Source organism: Lissotriton helveticus, chromosome 8 (assembly GCF_964261635.1).
Source record: "Lissotriton helveticus chromosome 8, aLisHel1.1, whole genome shotgun sequence".
In the NCBI taxonomy this organism is placed as follows: domain Eukaryota; kingdom Metazoa; phylum Chordata; class Amphibia; order Caudata; family Salamandridae; genus Lissotriton; species Lissotriton helveticus.
Window position 1 is genome coordinate 792,672,074 of NC_136069.1, and position 20,839 is coordinate 792,692,912.

General features: G+C 45.0%; 1 protein-coding gene across 3 annotated transcripts in view; it reads right to left on the minus strand.

Annotated features, from left to right (window-relative positions):
• The window catches only part of LOC144772914 (CD99 antigen-like), a 253,578-nt gene extending 235,660 nt beyond the window's left edge, over positions 1 to 17,918 (minus strand). Inside the window, exon 1 of one of the 3 annotated variants that reach the window (XM_078657610.1) lies at positions 17,621 to 17,904. In XM_078657610.1, the coding sequence (XP_078513736.1) occupies positions 17,621 to 17,699 (79 nt within the window). In that variant the 5' untranslated portion in view covers positions 17,700 to 17,904. Of the gene's footprint in view, positions 1 to 17,620 lie in introns of all 3 variants that reach the window. The other 2 variants (XM_078657608.1, XM_078657609.1) reach the window with 2 other exon arrangements.
• Positions 17,919 to 20,839: the final 2,921 nt, after the last annotated feature.

Genomic DNA, 20,839 nt, shown 5'->3' on the forward strand with positions numbered 1-20,839 from the left:
CAGCTAACTTAAAGAATAAGGTTTGAATAAACTTTACTCAATTCAAACGCGTGCTGAAGTTAACAGCGACACGAGTTATGGCACACAGACTGCAAAGGGAAAAAATATATATATTACTAGCTGGGGAAGGAAAAACAAGAAAAAGCTGTAGTTTCCGTGCTCGGCACAAAACCGGGGACCACGTTGTGGAAGTTAATCGTAATGTTACTGGGGAGACAGAGGAACTCTGAGGTAAATAAACTAGATTTACATCTGAGGCCTAACTAGGCATCTCTATTTAGAAGGTGTCAGGCCTTCTAGTTGACTGAAGCCAAAAATCAGGAGGGGTATGACATTGAATCCCTAATTCAGGGCAGCGTGCTGTTGGCAGGATTTGGAACTGGCTCAGTAAGGTGCACTAGTGCTCAGGCTGAGATAATCATCCTGAAAACACGTATTGGTAACTTGGTCAAAGAAGCTGAAGAGAATGGTCACATAGCAAGACACCAAGCAGAATTTTTGACCACAGAGGATAGTGTGATACCATACTTTTACACACTACCAAAAACCCACAAAAACAAAATCCCTCCGCCAGGAAGACCTATCGTGTCAGGGATTGGTTCACTCCTGGAACCACTGTCACGTTTCTGTGACCATTTTTTGAAACCCATTATTCAAAATACCCCCACGTATCTGAAAGATACTAAGAGCCTACTACAGCTTTTACAGGACATAACCTTTGAAGAAGGATCTATCATACTAGTAACCCTTGACATTGAAAGTCTATATACAAGCATCCCCCAGGACGACACCATCAGGGTCCTGGGGAAAAAAGAAAAATAACCATGAATGTTCCAAATGTCTTTTTAATAACAACATGTTACAACCCTCTAATCTGCGTATTTGGGAGAGATTATTTTAGACCGATGGATTTAGTTTTATTTCACCATAGGAGTATAGCACATCACACTCTGAAACAAAGTGTGAGGAGCACATACTGAATGTACTTTTACATGTGAGGAGCACATACTGAATGTACTTTTACAGGTTAATTATTTTGGATCTACGAGTGAAAAATGGACTTCCCGGAGTTCTGCTTTGCGTCCCCCAGAAAAAAAAGAGTGAAGATTCAGATTTCTGCTGTGGTTTACTAGATGGGGCGTGGCCAACAAAATAATGCAGTACACCCGCGGTAATCAATGGCCAAGTGGCACTGTGTAAACACCACCCTGTCTAACCTTTAAATGGTCAAATAATGGCATCTTGGGCTGATACTGACAGTTACAAACTAATCTGTCTTTGTTCTCACCTGAAAAGCCGATTCTTTTTAATTGATCTCTGGGGTGGCACCAGACCAGCCAAGTATATCATTTATCGTGTCTCTGAGGGAAAGGTAAACAAGCTGTTACAATGCAATAGGTCTCGCATTTACGAGAGTTTGAGATATTGTTCATTATAAAGGACAATGCCAATAGCTGAAACTCGCACATATACGAGACCTATTGTATTGCAAATGCTATTCTTTGGAAAGAGCCCCATGCCGTGCTTTCACATTAATGGCGGGTGCGCCCCTTTCTTTAGACCAGTCTCGTCTAAAGAAAGGGGTGTGACTGCTATTAAAGTGAAAGCGCTGTATGGGGCGTTTAAAGAAAAAAGGCATATTTTTTTAAGTTGACAAATACGTTTTTTTTTAAAGTGCCCCATGCTGCGGTTTCACTTTAATCGCGGCAGCGCCCCTTTCTTTAGACGAGCTGCATCTGGGGCATTGGTAAACAAAACAAGCAGATTTCTTTAATTAAGACAGCGCACCTCTGTGGGCGTCCGTGCAGCGGGGAAGGGAGAGGAGAACGGAGCGCATTTAAAAGTTATAGCACGATGCACATTAATCGGGCGCCACACTGAGGTACTAAAACACAACAGAGCAGCAAACCACTGTAAATAAATTAAAAGTAAATAAATGGAAAAAAATAAAAGTAGTGTGGAGCGCGGCCAATAAATCAAGATAGCAAATGAAAAGTCTATTTGGAAGCAGAAGCCATTACTGAAGCTGGCATCCTGCGAGTGCTGTGTACATTATTTAAGTAAATAGTTCTTGCAACTGCTAATTTAAGTTCCTGAGTTAGGACACATGCAAAAGGGCCAGTCCTCATGGTAAGTAACAACGAAAGACAGAGAGGTACTAAGAAGGGACTAATAAGCCTATCAACAAACCAGAAGCCAACATTTACAAAGTACAATGACATAAGCCAATGAAAAATATGGGCAGAAAGTGGGCGGAGCTTAAAGTCTATACCTGAATACAGCATGCCTCGCAGAGCAATGCACTTGCTGCCCAGGCTCAACATAAAAAACACTATACTGAAAAAATTACTCTGTTTCAGTAAAAGAAAACAGTGCCAGTCACCTCTTTGTAAAAGGGGCCATTAGCAGGGCCACTGTAAATATGAGATTCTGCAGCCAGAGAAGATTCCGCATAATTATGCATTTGCGATATAATCCATCATCTACTGCACAATCTGCACATTTAAAAAATTTGGTCTAGCACAAACTGATCAAAATTTACTAAAAACAAGGTCATATTATCTGTGCCACTTTACATTGTATCATTTGCCTACTCTTGCTGCATAATTTAGTAAACTCGGCCACATAATGTGGTACTCCTTTGCGCATCATTCCAGTGGCCCTAGCCAATAGTAACATCTTTTGTCACTTGTGTCCTGGCTGGGAGTAGGAGTCAAAGTGATATTCCATTCTAACAGCAAAGGATGGAACTGGGAGACTTATGAACAAGTAAATGTGATTTTATTCAGTAATCCCACCTCTAGCTTGAACCAGTCACAATGGCTTCCATACAGTGCCTGCTTTGACTGGATTTTGCCTAGCATTTGAATACACACAAACACAGATGACGTGCCTGCCTACAACTCGCGTGCAGTTTGCGCAGGTTAAAATTCACTGTCTTTCCTCTAAACTGAAGGCATATAAGAGTTTGTTTTGAGACTCGAGTTCCCTTTCTTTATCAAGTAGCGATGAAAATTTGCTACAGCCAATATTTTGGGGGGTTAAGAGAGTCTTAACTGCTTAAGTCATCCACGGGTGTGGCGGTTTCAAGTCGCACAAAACAAGGCCTCACAAAGGGCCTAGTCAGCAAGTGATAGTTCCCAGCACAGCATTGGCAGGCGAGCCCAAGGAGCCACCCCGTTCACAAAGCTTCAACACAATGAAAGAGTCGTCGAATATCCGTTGCCTGCAGGCAAGCCGAACTATAGCTCACGTTGTCTGCTTAGTTTGAAAACAGAATAAAAGTCCGAGAACAGGTGACGCAGGTCTATTTTAGTCCGAAGCGACCTACATATCAAAATCCAAAAGGAGATAAGCTGGTTCACCAGAAGTACGTAATTTAAGTAGTGGTAAGTCAGAATATTCGACTTACACTACAGTGCAGACTTATTTTTAGGACAGCACGTCCTTGAGATAAAAAAAACAACGTGTACAACCTATTAAATGTAAGAAGTACGTTTTCGATGAAAAAAAAAGTGAAAAGTCTGTTGCTTGTCTGCGACGAACAAAACTTCAAAAAACACAATTTGAAGGGACAAACCACAGCGAATGCTGTAATGCTGTACAACAATTATACTTATAAATCTTACATGTGCCTTGCACGCGAGAGAAATGTTCTCATATAACAGAGGTTTTCTATACATAGCGGGAAATCCTAAAACCTTAAACAGAACTTTCGGTCCGGAAATGACGTCTTAGGCAGTGAGATGCATGAAGGATCTGGTTTGTGGGAACGATTTTAAGATTTATTTACAGTGACTTGTGGAACGCCCTCATGGTATAATGGCTAAGATGCGTTAAGTAATCTCCATCACTGTACTTCTCCCATAGGATAGCATTGGAATTTTACATATAACATTTTATAAGTGTAATTTCCAAATGAGAACCGGAACCAATTTGTGTTTGGTGTCTCTGAAATCACAATTTAAAATCCTAACTTATGGTGATGCTGGATTTGAAATTGCAATTCTAAAAATGCCAATTTTAGAAAGTTACCAACAGAGACGGGTTGGGCCTATTTAAGTTCACAATGGCTAGGCCACTTAAAAATGTACCAAAGAACAGAAAGCCATTAATGGCATCACTTAAAAGCAAAATTAATTGACATGATCACTTTTTCCCCCGTCATTTTAGTATCTTCGTAATACACTGTGAAAAGAAACATGACATACATGTTTTATTGTGTTTGAGCTCCCATGCTTATCCCAGCCATCGATGATCTTAGCACAATGGCAATGTTTCAGCTCTTGACCTGTTGGACCCACCTTACCTGCTGCATTTGACACAATAATACAGGTAGTCTCAAGTGGTCAGCTGGTCAGCAGTACAGGCACAGGCCTTACATATAATCCTTCAAGTTGGGCATCTCAAGTGGTCTCTATTACATCCTTTAAGTCAGAGTTGTGTGTATTCAGCACCTTCAGTCGGTCCCATCCAGTTTTTAGATCTCAGTTTTTACATGTGCACTCACAACACCCTTATTCTTTTCAATCCAAAGAGAGATCTAGGTGCCCTGGCTTTCCAAAAGTTCACGATGAATGTGAATACAACTATGATCTGTCCGTTTTCAATTTCAGTCATTTACTGCATACAGTGGCCCTCTGGGGGAATACTATTTTACCTTCAAATGGAGTGGATACTCCAGCCTTATTAAGAATGAGAGAAATCTGAGGTTAACAGTGGTAAGAGTTTCTTTGCTTGCATCTCCGATAATGAAAATGCATTTCCTTTATTTTGTGCTGCATTGCAATCGAAACATGCATCTCCAGACTAACTCCACTGTAAACTTAGTGTTTTATTCAAACTGGCTTAAGATAATGTCCTCTATTGAATTCGCCCCAAAGTAGGTTATGATGATTACTGGTGGGTCTGTATGTTGTGCCTCTTGCTAACTAAACCCCATTAAGATGGCTAGGAAAATATTCATGATCATTTGTGACTAAATTCCTGACAGTTATGATCCTGCAACCCATCCACCCCACAACAGAAAACGTTAAGCTTTACTGACTCAAAATGCCACCGGCAAAGTATTTGGCATGTGGTATGTTCAATTCTGGGCCAGGGCTCTGAACAGCCTACCCCTTGCTGTGTGTTTAGAACCAAATCATATTACTTTTAGGAAGGAACCCAAGAATTGGCTCTACACTTCCATCTTAAACATTATAAATGGAATAACATATTCTACAAATAAATGTAGGTTCAAACAAACAAACAAACAAAGTGTGATAAAACAGTACTGACATTAGACTGCGCAGGAGGAATTGCTACTTACTGGAAATAACATTACTTCAAGTCCTACTCTCGTTTATCTCCATTACGCAATGAGGTCCCTGTACCTCAGTAGGCATAACCCCCACGGACGATAGAGAGACAAATGGAGGACACCCGAGGGCTCGCAAAACCAGATTGAAAGTCCAAGAGGGGCACAACACCAGAGAGAATGGACCACCCCTCAAAGAACTAAGCCCAGACAGACCAACAGACTCCAAGAAGGGGACCGCAAAGCCTCAAAAGACCATCCTGGAGGACCAGCAACCTCTGAGGCAGAGAAACAGAAAACGGAACCACATGCGTACAATCACACCAAGCCCCAAAGACAGCCAATGCTGAGAATAAGGAACTCAGGCAGATTCCTCCTCCCTACCCCCCTTCCACTCTGGCACCAGCACCAAAAAGGTGACAGAAGCCAAAAGACTATGCAACATGGAGCCACACCACCCAATTGGCAAGACAACAACTTGTGAAACGCCAGAGAGGGCACTGGGAGGCTATGAAACAACAGGGCAAACACAACCAATGGAACCTATCATGCCAGACCCGCCATCATCTCCAACAACAGAGGAAACCAATGGAACAGGCCATGCCAGACTCACAAGAACAACCGGAGGACCCCCACACCAAACCCGAACCAGAAACCCCTGGAGCAAGGCAAACGGAGGTAAGCAAACAATAGACCCACCCCGACCCAAACCAGCGGAACCAGGATGGCTCACCTTGGGATGGGATCAGGGAGCCACCCTGTAACATGTGGACGGAAGACGAAGTTGACGAGAAGGCAGCTCCGAACGAACCACCACACCCACCAGATGAAAAGGTAAACACCCATTCAGGAAGGAACACTGCAATTTACCACTCACAGGCCATGCACCCGTTGGACAACCCATTCTTGAGCTCTGCAGAGAGACCTGCAACTGACAGGATTACCTGCCGCCAACCTCACTTGGCAGAAAACACCCCTACGGAAGGAATAGGAATGGGGAACTGTATGTGGGAAAGCCCTAGGCACCCTGGCAGCCAAGTGAGAAAAAGCACCAGGAGAGGACCATCAAGAGTGCAACCAATCCACGTCAGACAGCCGGATAAACCAAGCAACTGTTCACCGAACAGCCAGGCACCCCGAACGGCACCCTAAGAAAGGAAGAAGAGACAGCAATAGCTGCATACGGGGCCTGCAACCAGAGGAACGTCAGGCCATGACTGCAAAGGAGGACGCCATTAACAAGAACTACCGACCCAACATACAAGAAGGCAATATGTTGGACCCTACAACCCCGGACAACCAACACACTCTACCTCTGGACTAGCCCCTGCCAGTCACAAAATCCCTCACCAGAGACATCGCCGTCAAAGCGGCATATCAAGCAGCCTGTAGCACCAAACTAGAGACCAAGAAGGACGTCGTCAGGCACCCATCTACCCTATGAATCACCAGAACCAAAATCCCAAACATAAATGAATGAATGAAGCTTCATCAACAAGAAGGACCAAGAAGGAACCAAGCAGAAGGAATGTGGCAACAGTGTCACCCTTACCACCAATGTACGGGAGAAGCAGGAGACTGAGATCACCACCACACCATGGAGAAGAAAGCGGGTTAAGTCCAACAGAACCAGGAAAAGCCACAAAACACTGTACACCAGGATTAAACAGATAACAACTTAATAGAAGGGCATAAATGGAGCCCCAAACATAACAAAACGGAACATAACCAGATATGGGATGGTGAGAGGTATAGCACAAATCCACCGGAGACCATCCAGGTGCAAGGAAACCTCCAGTGGAATATCCGTCAGCAACTGTTTTTCCACAAGCAAGGAGCACCGCACCCCCCGCAGACTGTCACTCCCCGCATTCTCCGAGAGCCCCAACAGGCATATGAAGCTTGTGTAAATGAATAGCTGGAAACGTGCAGCTCCATGCTGCTGCAATACGCCCATCCTGCTAGAGTGACTGACAGAGCATGGTCCTGAAGTGACCCAACAACCACAGGATTTCTGAAGTCCAAGGATTCCCCTGGAGTCAGGCCCACCGAAGACAGACCAAAACCGCACACAGCTAAAACAGGCTATAAGCAACAGACCATCCAGAGAGGCGTAGCACTTTTCCCCACAGGCCAAACAACTGACAGGTGAGGAGACACTGCCACCCAGGCACTACAGAAATTCCAACCCCAGCTGAAGGAAGGTACCGCAGACCGGCCAGACACAAGCAATGCAGACAGAACTGGTAGAGACAGACCAGAAGACTAGCCCCCCTCCCAGTCCCAAAGTCGGCAGCCCAACCACGAGGCAACATCCCTGGAGCAAGACGTATGAGATCGACAGGAATGAATCATGCCAGAGCAGGGACAGCAACACAAGAGACCCAAGACAATGACTCCGAGCAACAGCGCCAGGAGCTCATTGGGGAACCACAGCAACCGCACACACACACCATGGCCAGAGAAAGGCAGAGCAGACCACTGGCCGGGCAAAGTGGGAATAACAAGGCTCAAACACAGAAAAGCAACCCAGGCTAAAAACAGAAGCCTAACCACAGACAAGCGCCCGCACCATTGAGCCCAAGGGTGCAGGAACACACAACAAAACACCAGGAGCACCACAAGGCAGTCGACAGCCCATACCACCTAGGAATGGCACATACAAAAGAGACCAAAGCAGGTGCAAAGCTACCCACAGAAACACCTTTTGCAAGCCTTCCACATAGCAGCCCTAGCTAGGCAGAAAATGTTGAAGCGTAGCAACTACACCAAGTCCCACTATAGCGACCGCCACAGGGGCATAGTAGCGCAAGGGAATCCAAATGCTCGCAGCGGTTCCCGTCGTGCCACACCCAGGAACATCCCCAGGCCCTGCAGTATGCATAAGGAAGACAACCAACTGCCCATGAACCAATGTGTAAGGACCAATCCGGGCACGCAGGTACACGTGCTAACCAAGTGTTAGAGAGCTTGGCAGAGCCAAAACAGGATCCTGAAACACAAAGGCAGTACCAACCCCAGAAACGCAGTGGGGAGAGAGCCAGACAGGACCAATGACCATGTACTCACCAGTCAAAGAAACATGTAGAACAGTGCCGAGCGGACCCTGAAAAAGCTGCTCCCGGCCAACATGCAAGACAAGACAAAAACAGGTAGACATAGACATCCCCCCTTCTCGTCACCACAGGTCCACCACAGGCATCCCACAGCCCAGGATTTGCCGAAACTGAACCGCCTCTGCAGCCACACTGCAAGCAGTTAGTAGTAATGGGGTAACCCAGTAACCCTCAGAACCTGAGTGTGAAAGCTAAACAATAATAGTGGTTCTGTCGGGGAACACAACCGATTTGAAAACATTGTACTTAATACATATTACTAGACATGTCCCTAGGGAGAATATAAGAAGACACACACTACTGTATATAATTCTGAAGGGGGCACAGGGGTGCCACCTAACAACAAGTGCTCACCAGGGCCATAAGGAATCGGCACACATGCCCCGCAAAGCGGACCCGGAGCCATGAGCCACAGGGGCATTGCAGGCTGAGGGACTCCAGAAGTACACTGTAAAGCCTGATGCGCCACAAGCAGCAACACTGCCCCACACACAACCCGGCCAGAGGAATGCACCGCAGAGTTCCGGCCGGGAGAAAAAGGAAGCATCCCACGGGCCCCAGAAAAGGGACCAGCACAATAAGTGCCAACAGGGCACCAGGACGAAGGACAACATGCTCACGCGGTAACTGGGGCAGGCCTGTGAAGGACAGAACAGGAACATCCTGACACAAAAGGATCAACCTTACAACACTGTGCCTCCACTGGTGGTACTTGAACCATTGCAGCAGCCAAAGAAACAAACCAGAACCGGCCACATTCACAAACGAAGAAACGCCAGGCTTGAGAAATGCCTCCAAAGAAAAGGAGCTGGCAAGAAGAAAGAGCCAAACCTTCAAAGCAATCTAGCTGTCTACAGACACAAAAGAACAGGAGTTGTTGAGGGAGTGGGGCCTTTTTATATTCGTAGCGGGTGTATCTACAGTGGCGGCTGGCACAGCTTGAGGGTGAGGCGTTGCAATGTACACATTTTTAAACACTTACCTTGCCGCCAGGTCCCGCGTCTCTGCTCCTGCTACCCTCCATCGGACTCCAGGAACAGGAAGCACAGCCAGGCTACACTGACCAATCACAACGCTGCAACGCAGCATTGTGATTGGTCTGAGCATCGTGGTTCAATGCTCAGCCAGGGAATGGGGGCCTGGGTATGTTCTCCATGCAGGCTGTAATGCAGCCTGTGGGGAGAACAGAGAAAGTGCGCATGACTGGCCGGTCCCAGAGGGCGAGTCAAATAGTCATGTGCACTTAGGAGTGAGCAAACCAGTCCTCCCCTGCCCTGATCCGAGAGCAGAGCAGCCCCACCCACCCCCACCCACCAAGCAGCACGGAAACATAAATTGATAATAACTCAAAGTTATTATGATTTTATATTTCCTTTATTTGCGCTGCTTAAAAGCAGTGGGGCGACGCCCCTCCGCCATAGCGGAGGAGCCGCCCCTGTATGAGCACAAAGGCCTCAATGCATAATGGATTGAGATTTTGATGCAGAGGCTCAGCAGAAGAATTAAGACTCACGTGTGAAACGTCATTAAAGTCAACAGACTTTAATTAAAAGGCTATTGTTTTTTTTTTATTTCACCAATTTTATTAGAAGAAATTATGTTTACAGTACAGTATTGTTAAGACCAAGAATACCCATGGAGCAAGATTCGGACACAACCAAAGAACCAGGCGGTCCTATAAATCACAGTCACTAGATCCAAGCACACACCTTCAATAATCTGGCACATTGCGGGCACAGTGACGGACCACGGGCAAGGTTAACCCATAAAACAAAACTGTGTGATGGGCATCCTGGCAAGAATGAACCAGTTTTCAAAATAACCGAAAAGCCGATATTGAGCAGCCCACAAATAAGTAGATGGTGCGGACCAGTTGACTGGTGTCTGGCAGCTAGCTGCACGTTTAACTAATTCACCTGCCACCATTTGCAAGACAAACAAAACATATTAGTATTTATATGGGAAAAAAGTCATACAATCTAGACCATATCACTCTGCACTGCTACAAGCTTAACACTTTTGGTCATTGACTATGTCTGTTGACTTCCATTACAAAGGCCTGAGGCATTTACTCAGCACAGCAGCTGAAGCTAACTTTGGAAGCTCCTAATTCCAGGGACACCCCTCTTCATCTGTTCTCAGAGCCGGTGCTCCGTCTGGAAAAGCAACTATGTGTCAATGCCCCCAGACTCTGACGTGCACATGAAAGTATTTCACATATGGGTACTTGCATGCTGGTATTTTTAGTCTCCCTATTTGGGCAAAGTCCCATAAACACTTTGTGCAAGCAAACGAAGACTAATGGTAAAGCAGAAATGTATCCTCTGCTAGAATATTTAGGGGGACCTCTTTGCCTCTCTTTCGAGTTTCAAGGGAGGCAGAGAAATACAGGCACTTTCAGGAGGCATGGACTGATCTGAAGCTTGGGCGATTAGAACATTAGTGTCTTCTGTGTCAATTTGAATAATCACAAACATTGTGCAAATGTTTTGGTAGCACACTTTACATAAAGCCCGATGAGGAGGAGTTTGAAAAGACAGATTAGAAATACACTTCCTTCTGTACAATTATCATAAATATTATGTAAACAAAATAAAAAGAATATTCAATTAAATTTGTAATATGACGTTTCAAATTTCGAGCAGCTTTGCATTGCTGGTTGTATGCAATAGTTGTTTGGTAAAAACATGTTCCTCAACAACACTGCACCCGTGCCCACAGGCGGCCATCTTGGAATGGGTTTTCTTTAAATGTAAATGTGGGTGTACTTGTAAAGCGCACTGCGACTCCATGGAGTATCCTGGCGCTGAAGACTGCTGGGGAACCCGTCCTGGTTTTCCCTGTGAGATGGTCCCTTTCTGGGTATCTCCAAGGTGAAAGCAGGCATCCCCGGCGTCTGTGGGGGGCCGTTGTAGAGATGAGGCAAGCTTAATGCCCAGAGTTGCCGAGTGTATTCCCTGGTTAGAGTAGGCACTGAGGCAAGAATTATCGAGTCCGTTTTGACCCTGGTCCACGACCCAGCCGTATCGGGAATTGAACCCTGGTCCCGGGCCGTTCTCTGCTTATGGGTCTGCTGCCTCTAACCAGTGAGCCACACCACTCCACAATTTCTTTAATGCAATCCACTGCAAGACTGCCAGCCATGTATGCACGTGCATCTTCACAAATGCGTGCATCTTCACAAATTATGCATTTGTGTACACTTGGCAAAAACTATTTGGATAGTTTTGTTTATGTTTTCGAATTCAGCGTCCCTGTTCTTGTTAAGGTATTTCTGCATATGGCAGAATCCTTACAAATATATTATGAACTGTTTCCTTTCTGAGTAACATGGCCGACAATATATTAGCACTGTTTTTAAGTAATCGGACTGTGTAACGTGGTAATCTGTGGAAGCAATTTTAATGCTATCTTATTGATCCACCCGAGAGAAAGCCAGTAGTCTGGCATTTATGTGCAAATGCTTGCTAACAGGCTATATGCATGGTTGGGTTTGCATTAGTTAGAACATGGAAGACATGCCTAAGGCCTTAGCCAGAGCTTGGTAAACAGTACTTTGACAATTGACATGACAGAGAGAACCACCACCCTTTTTAAGGTGCCAGCAATGTAATTTAAAAGGGGCTACTCACACTACGACTCAAAAGCACATCCATCTGGCACGCATCCAACGCAGAAGTGAAGCCATTTCAGACAACATGGAGGACATTCCCCAAAGCCAGCCCCCACGTTTGTGTGTATTTCAAAGTGGTATTTGCCAGAAGACTGGGCTTGTGCACTACCTGTTCAGTGGCAGTGGTACATATCGAAAGCTACTGGAAATGCCAAGCTCCAGATTTCATAGTTTATCCCAGGAAAAGTATATTTAAAGTATGTTGAGTATCAGTGGGGCTGTTTGACGTCTATAACACTAGTATACACGGTATAGTTCATGTCTCTCTCTCCCTGAACACGAACTAAAAGACATTTGAATGACTCAGTGCTCAGCCGTTAAACATTTGCAGACAAAAAAAATTGGCATCCATTGGGCAATAACAAGTCAGAAAATGTCGAAACAGGGAGGGAAAGAACTGCTGTTCGGAAATGGGACTTTGATAAAGAAATTAAAGATTATTTTTACTAATCAACAAATGCAATTGTATGCTGGAGGAAGCACGAGACATTGCACATTTTGTTTTTACCACGCAGTCAGTTTTTATCTGGGGAAAACTCTTAAACCCTCTGTATTAATGCCAATGCAAGAATTCGGTAGGTTGTAATTGATTATATGGTTATATAGATTAGTGGAGAAGTGTGGCTCAATGGTTAGAGCAGGCAGACCTCGATGCTAGAGCTCTGGCCAGGGACCAGGGTTCGATTCCCGCCTCGGGGGTCTCGGGCTCATTAATTCCCCTGACCGGATATTCTCGCCTCAGTGCCTGTTCTGATCATGGGTCCCACGCTGCAACTCTGGGCAATAGCTTGCTTAGTCTCCACAACGGCCCCCACAACGCGAGGGATGCCTGGTCTGCACTGGGGGTGCCCAGGAGTGGACACTTCACAGGGAAAGCCAGGAAGGGTTCCCTTGTGGTATTTGTACAAGCGCCGGGAAACCCACTGCGGGTAGCTGTGCGCTATACAAGTACAAAAACATTTACATTTATATAATGCTGCTTGGTAATGTTTAGTTGAACGAGAAGCCGACATGTCTGTGAACATCAACTAGGCTCTTCGTTCGCATATTTAACAATTGCCCTAGAAATTTTGTGAAGAATTAAGCAAGTTGATGGTCCTGTGTGGTATTCTCGTCCCGAGTTTATGCATCGCTACCGTAAAGAAATAAAATAAAGCAATTCCTCTTTCAAAGAGTACTTTTATTCTAATGGAACTCAATAACTGCTCTCATCTTTTCCCTCCCCACCTCTGTGGGGTTATTCTGCTATGTTTAGTATAACCTCTCACGTCCCTTGTCTGCTTTCTAATTGTGGACATACTGTGTATGATTTCCTGCACCATTACTCTAAATAAGGTTCCACGTTTAAATTAAAGTAATTATTTTTTTGTCCAACCAGATGGTTAATGATTATTTTTGTGATCTCTCGATTTTAGTTGGAACCGATAGACTTCCTTCAGTCGACAGTACTTTAAAGCTCCTGAGTATATATTTAAGAGTTTTATATAGAGTGAAAGTACATGCCATATCAAATTACATGAATAAATACATGTGAGGAAAGCAGTTTTAGAACAAGGGTCTCCATCTTCCAGAAATCAGCCTATATAAACTGTGTTTCAGTACTAAATATTTTCTATAAATGTGGAATTCTTAGGAAGTTAGTGGGCTGAAGGGTTTCTGATCTTGGGACCTTATAGGGATCTCGCAACTCGGGATGTGTAGGCTAGCGGACACATGCGTTCCTTCTAGGACCTTCAATCCAGGTAACTCCCTACACCGTCACAATTTTATAAGTGCAATTGCAGCATGCCCTCCATGCACACATATCAGAAGGGACAGCAGTCCCGGAAGACAGCCCTCCCGAAGCACAAACTAAGTTGGGCAATCTGGAGAAGGGGGGTATCTCCTGCATTTATCGTACACTAATCAACAATGCCCCAACCTCACTGGACCGGCTCAGAAGCCAATGGGAGGATTGGGAGGGCCCATTGGAGGGAGAGGACTGGAGGGATGCGCTCATGACACCCAAGATGGTCACTGCATCGGCTAAACTCCGCCTCATTCAACTATACTATTTGCACGTGTCTATTTAACTCCGGTGCGCCTTCATAGGGCGGGTTTGTACCCAATTGCCTCCTTTACACAGTGCAGTCAAGGCCTGGCAGATTTTTTTCATATGGTGTGGGCATGTCCCAAGCGGACGCGGTTCAAGGGGGGCATTGAGGGCGAGTTCGCAGAGGTTCTGGGGTGGGAGGTTCCCCATGACCCACGACACTCGCTCCTGGGGATCACAGACAGCCTGGACGGATCAAGGAATGAAAAGTTGTTTTTTAACACGGCTATGGTAGTGGCAAAGCGGGACATAGCCGCTGCCTGGAAACGTCCCGCCCCACCTACCCTCAGGAAGTGGCGGGAGGAGGTGGACTAGTGTGGACACAGGAAAAACCCATGTACGAGGCACGGGAATGCCCGAAGAAATACCGTACGGTGTGGGGCAAATAGTTGGGTTTTATGGATTAAAGCTGGAACTTTTGCTAAATGTTTATATCACGCTAAATCTAGTGGGGTTCTGCACTATGTGACTGCTCATCCAACTGATTGGGAATTGTCATTTATACTGTACTGTGCTGATTTGCTGGTATTTATCTTATCGTCAAAAATCAATAAAAATTGGTTATCAAAAAAAATTTGGAAATCTTTTACTTATCAGGACTGATACACAATATGTGTTTACAATGAAGCAATCGGAATAAAGATTTAAAAGCCATTCATTCAGAGCACAGTTAGTAAAGTGCGGGAACTCATTAAAAGCCTGGGCTTCATTCAGCACCAGGACGTGAACCTACCTGAAAAGTGACAAACTTCCAAGCAGGCACTTGACTACCAAGGGGCCTATTATGATGTCGATCTGAGGCTTTATGACCGATATTGTCGGTGTCACTTCCGACCTGCTGATTACGATACAGCTGGTTGGAATTGAAACCAGCCAGTCATTCCTGCTGGGGTCCGACGGCCTCAAGGAGCCCGTCGGCCATTCGGAACCGGCCCCTAATAAATAGGGTTCCCCCTGTTAATCCCTGCACCTTGAGGTGCCTGCCACGGGGTACAGGGATTAACACAATCTCCCACTTCTCTATGGGGCTTGTGTTACGGACGGTTTTACCATAGAGAATTGGGAGAATGCGGCCACACCATAATGAGGTGGTCAGGACTGCCAACTGGTGGTCGGTCGGTCCCGTTTCGCCACAGTGTCAGTCGGCGAAAACTCCGACCGACATCGTAATAGGCCCCCAAGTATTGACCTCTTGTCGATAGAGTCACACAGCCATTTGCATGCTCAGGCTTAGAGCCAGCCGAGCAAACAAATTAAAACGAGGGTCTGAATTGCATTAAGAGCTGGTGCACGAGCCAAGCCATGAAAATATATGGCATGCAGAAACATGTAAATCTACTAAAGTCTCTTAAAAATAAATATAAAGAACTAGTATTTCTTTAACATGCGGAAGCTGTTCACCTTAGTACATCAGGTCATATAACTGCATTGGAGGTCACTTACCCTATATGTAGCCTAGCCTCTAATAGATGGAGCAACACTATCTATTAAATCAACGTATTTTAAGGCATTTTCAAATATGGTAAAAGAGAAGAAAAAAAAGACAGGGAAGCTTGGTGCAAAATTGTTCGACAAGGATCACACAATTCAGCCAAGAAGGATAACAGGAATAGAGCCCGTGTTCTGGTTTTACATTCACCCAATAGATGGATAACAGTTTCGCTCTCTTTTTTTCTTACATCAAGGCTCAATGCTTACTCTTTTATCCTTTGTGGACGATTTAAGAACGTGGGTGGCATCTGATGAGTTTTAAGAGGTCCGCCCACTTCTTCTTTCTCTACAATTACATAAGCTACTGTTGCAATTAACAAGTGTGCATATTCATGTTATGTACTCACTTGCTTTAATTTACTACCAAGAATTCCAGTCAGAGGTCATATTACGTAGTGTTCCTCCGAAGGGTTGGGACTTGGCACTCCAAAGCGTGAGGCCCTGTAAAGTATGTGCACACCCAGAAACCCACAACTATTCGCTAACTTTTTATCAGTTCTTTCCAAAGATGGAACTGGTCCAAAATGGACTTCTGTCATGGGCAAGGGCTCATTTGTTTCCTGAATGGGCAGGGAACACACCCAAAATTGGTTAGAGAATAGAGCAAGGTCGTTGTTTAGCAAATCCCAAAGCACTTGTATTAAGTAAATGAACTGTCGGTGAATATATACACACACACACACACACACACACATTTGAAATTGTACACTACACACAACTACAAGCTGCTTATGGCTGCGAGTACCCCTTGAAAGCCCCAACTGAGATATCTGCAAACGTGTGAATCTATAACCAAGCATAGGTGTAAACCTATTGATGTACATTTTCGATTTTTCTTTTGAGCTCTGCTGTAAATCGCCATAACTTAATTGAGCACAAACTCCCTCTTTCCCAGACACTACTAGCCATACATATACCATGAGAAAACAAACCCAACTATTTTTGCTTTCGGGGTGGGGGGTGGCGTCTTAGCAACTCAACTTCTGAGGGCTGTCGGAAAACCGATTCCAATGGAGAGAAAACGACATTATAATGCTTTATTGCACGTATAAATGACATTTAGGTAACACGCTTCACTCCTTGCAAAAGCACAACTCTTCATTTTCCAGTTTCAAGCGAGAGCATCTCATCCACATCCGTTCCAGGTTTAAGCTTTGATTTTTTTTTAAAAACTTTTAGTACTGCTTGGCTAGTTATAAATATTATAAATGCTAAAAGTCAATGTAAGCAAGCCAATAAAACCTGGACTTGATGAGCTATGGATCTGGGAAATTTGAGAGCGCTGCAAGGATAGGGGAGAATTATATTTTTCAACCATATATGTATGTTCATATATATGTGTATATATATTCGGAATCAAGCCAGGTATGAGGTAGTTGTTCCCCGTCATGCTCCTGGGAGGTCTCCGGCAGGAACCAAGATGGTCGGGGGAGAGAGGATCCCCGTCCCAAGGTCCGCCCGCAAAACTATTGGAAAATCTGACTCCTCACAAAGGCATTTCATCACGAGGCCTAATACACCACGGGAAGGAATAGGAGCTCACCACAGGAAGGAATAGGAGCTCACCACAGGAAGGACTATGCGGCCACCCCTGACGGAAACCAGCAGGGAAGGCCTGGAGGGCGCTCCCTGCCGCCCCTGTGAACGGGCCAGGTGACGTGGGAGACTGTGCGGGGCGCTCTCTTCGGCTCCTCTACGAGACAACAGAAATAGTAGCGCCCACTTTCCGAGCCCGAAATACCCTCTGCGCTTCACTCGCGCACAAACAAGACCATTAAAACTAATTGCATCAGCTCCAGGATTCCGTCCAGGAATAGCCCGCATATCGGAGTCCTAATACCCGGGTCTTTCTTCTATGTCTTACAGAATCCAGCAGGCACTCGCCTCTGGCTCCCAGATGTGCTGCGATCCGGCCACATGTGTGCCCACAACAAAAGGCTGGCTCTTACCTCGAATCGGAGCGGCGGCACAAGCCAGGCACAGCAGCAGCAGGGCTCCCCTAGCAGTCAGCATGGTGAAGCTTGGCATCCACAGCAGGCAGACCCGGACTTCTGCGATCAGGCGCCTCGATCACGAGTTTAGTCGAGGCTCGAGCGCCACTGGAACAAAGCTCTGCACACACAAGAACCCTGCTGCAGCCCCGTTTACGACCTGCCGCTGCCAGTCCCCAAAAAGTTGGTGGTGTTCTGAAAACAGACCTGAGCCTAATCCCTCCCCCTTCTGCACAAAAGAGAGATCGAATTGACAGGGGAGACAACCAATGTGCAGAGCGCCAGGGTTCTCATGCGGCCAAAGAGGGAGAACTTGTGCAGTCTCGCCTCCGCCCTGCCCCACCCTCCAGATGGCTGCAGTCCATCTGCATAAGCCCTTGTGGTAACCAGAGTTACAAGACCCTGCTCTGAGCGGGTGTGGCTGCAGCAAACGTCTGTCGAGAGAATGGTGTCTGTGTGTCTAACTTAGAAGCACGCGCTCCTGTTTAGCAGCTGAAAGTGCTTTTCGAGGCTCAGCCATTGCACAGAAGGGCAGGTCTCCAAGAAGTGCCAATCCCACCCTATGGTCTGGAGTGAGAGCTGTAAGAAGCACGGGCAATATTTGTAATAATAGCCCCAGATCTAAAATTACTAGTCACTATCTATTGAATTCTGTGGCAGTCTTCGTTTACTTCAAAGGAATACATTTGATTTATGCCCCTGAAAAGATTCATTAATAAAAGTCCAGGGCTGAAGAATGCATCCCTGATGACATGAAGTCAGCGAGTAATCTTATCCATGTAGTAGCAGACGATCGACTCTCACTGCATGTAAAAAATGTACACCACTTTTGCCCAGTCCCAAGTTTTCACATGTGACAACAACCTAATGCATTCTTGGTGCTGTAATCATGGTTTTCTTTCATAAAAGTAGTAAAGCTAACTTTCTTGTCAGTAATAGTATGTAGATTATAATTTCGGAACGGGAAACCCTAACAGAGATGACATCCGGTGAGGAGGCAACTCTCACTGAGCTTCCCAACCAGGGACATTGGATTTGGGGGCCCCCTGTTTGGCACGGCTTTGATTTTATGGTCCAATTTCAGGTCTTTCATGCCCTCTTTGGCCAGATCACTAACAGTGCACAGGCTCACTGATCATAATTTTAAATGTCTTTACATCTAATATTCAGGGATAGTGTCGTGGGTTTTCAATATTGTAACACAGCAGCAGCACACTAATATTACTGCAAATAAACTCTGTGGCACCCTCCCATTTCTCGTTTATCATGTTCTGTTTTGATCCCCCAAAACTTTTTTAATGGTTGCATGAAACATTCTTGTAGATCTTGATCTACTTTTTCTGTTTGCATGAAACATAAACACATGTCTCTACAAAATGTCTGTAATAGACTCACACCTCACCCACACTAAAAATAAATTAAAGGAAAACAGTATTTAAAACAATCTGTTTAAGAATTAATAAAGGTAATCAGGGCAAGACTCAGCAGACTAGAGCTGGCTCTATCAGGGGGCCCCCTGTAAGGCTGGATCCCTGGGCCAGAACCCACTTTGCCCATGCCTTAAAACGTCTCTGCAGCTGGCTGCAGCAAACTGACAGCATTAGGCTGATATGATTGTCTGAGCTTAGGAATCCATCCAAAACCCACCAAATTGGCTCATTTCCCCCTTGGCAGACGCTCCCTGGAAAGATTAGTATTAACTCTAATAGCCAACTGGCAGATCACTGGGAGGACCTTCTGTGGCAGAATCATCAGAGATAGTGCATCTGAAAGCTTTAAAGTGTATCCTGACCTTTTTCATGGATCCCAAAGCGCAGGTGGCCAATTCCCCAAGCAAAGTCCACAACCACTTAGCCTCGCCAAATCACAGTGTGTCCCAATCAATGGCAGGCATAAGGGTTGACCTTTGCTGATTGCTTTAGATGCGACTAAAGTGGACTGTTTTCTTTGCACATTACCAGATACAAACACGGACAGAAATAGATTTCGACAGTGATTGTCCACAATTTTTAGATACGTACACTCCCATCCAATTATTAATTTATATGCAATTATGTGTGTTAACTTTTCAGTTGGTGACGCATTTCAACCCTTTTTATCTACTTTGGGCAGATCAGTATCATGACTTATAGGAGGGCCTTTGTGGCTGGTGAAACTGACACACTAAATATTTCTTACTGTGATTCTGTCACAATAACAAGACTTTGTCTGAACGAGAGAGGTTTGGTTAAAGTGTCTGTGCTAACCATATTATGCAACAATACAGAGTTGCGTTGTTTAAATATATAAGCCGGTGTGTGGAATCAAAATGGATACATTTATTTGGGCTTTCCTATTCTTCTGAAAACATCTGTCAGACAGTCTTGCAGGTTTGTAAAATTTGCCTTGATTGTAACTCTGTAGAGGTCAACGAAAGGTTGCAATCGTCTTTCAGTGTGTGCAGTATCTAAATTCTCTTTCTGTGTGTGCTGATACTTTAAATCCTAACAGTTTGCATTTATCTTGAACTAGCTCGCCTAGAATTGCATCGGCAGTCGTAAAGTTGTTTATAATGGGTTAATAATGATCAATTTGTGTGAGTTTGTAACTGTGTCTCTGCAAAGAGAAGCGCTACAATGTTGCTATATTTGTGCTGAAGTCTCCATGCCTTTAAATAACCTTTTGTTACTAGGATCTTAGGTGCTCTAGTGGTAAGAAGACAAACGGGTGAGACGGGTCGTGCAAAGTTCAGAGACAGGCGAGTGACCTCTTAGTGAAGTGTGGTGTCCTGAGTGGATTATTAACGCGTGCAAAAAGTAGGGGGTGTTCCAGGTTTCACGCAGGTCACTTTGCTGTTGATGGTAGGGACAGATTATGAACACTCAGGCACAGTCACATCTTAGACCAGAGCTAAACAGAGTAGGGACGAGAAATACCAGTCACAAGATACCACACTTCTTTCCCCAAATGGAACAACAACAGAAACGCACAAAGCTACTACACCAATGTAGATATTAGAAAAAAAAACGCCGATTAACTAAAGTACTACACCTAACCAGATACAAGAAAAATCATTAAATACACTATATTAACAACAGTAAAGCCACTTAACTGAGAACATGAGTAAGAGCAGGTTACTACCTACAACACAGACCACAATAGGTAAAGTACAATTATCTAACAGAAAATGCAGTTAAA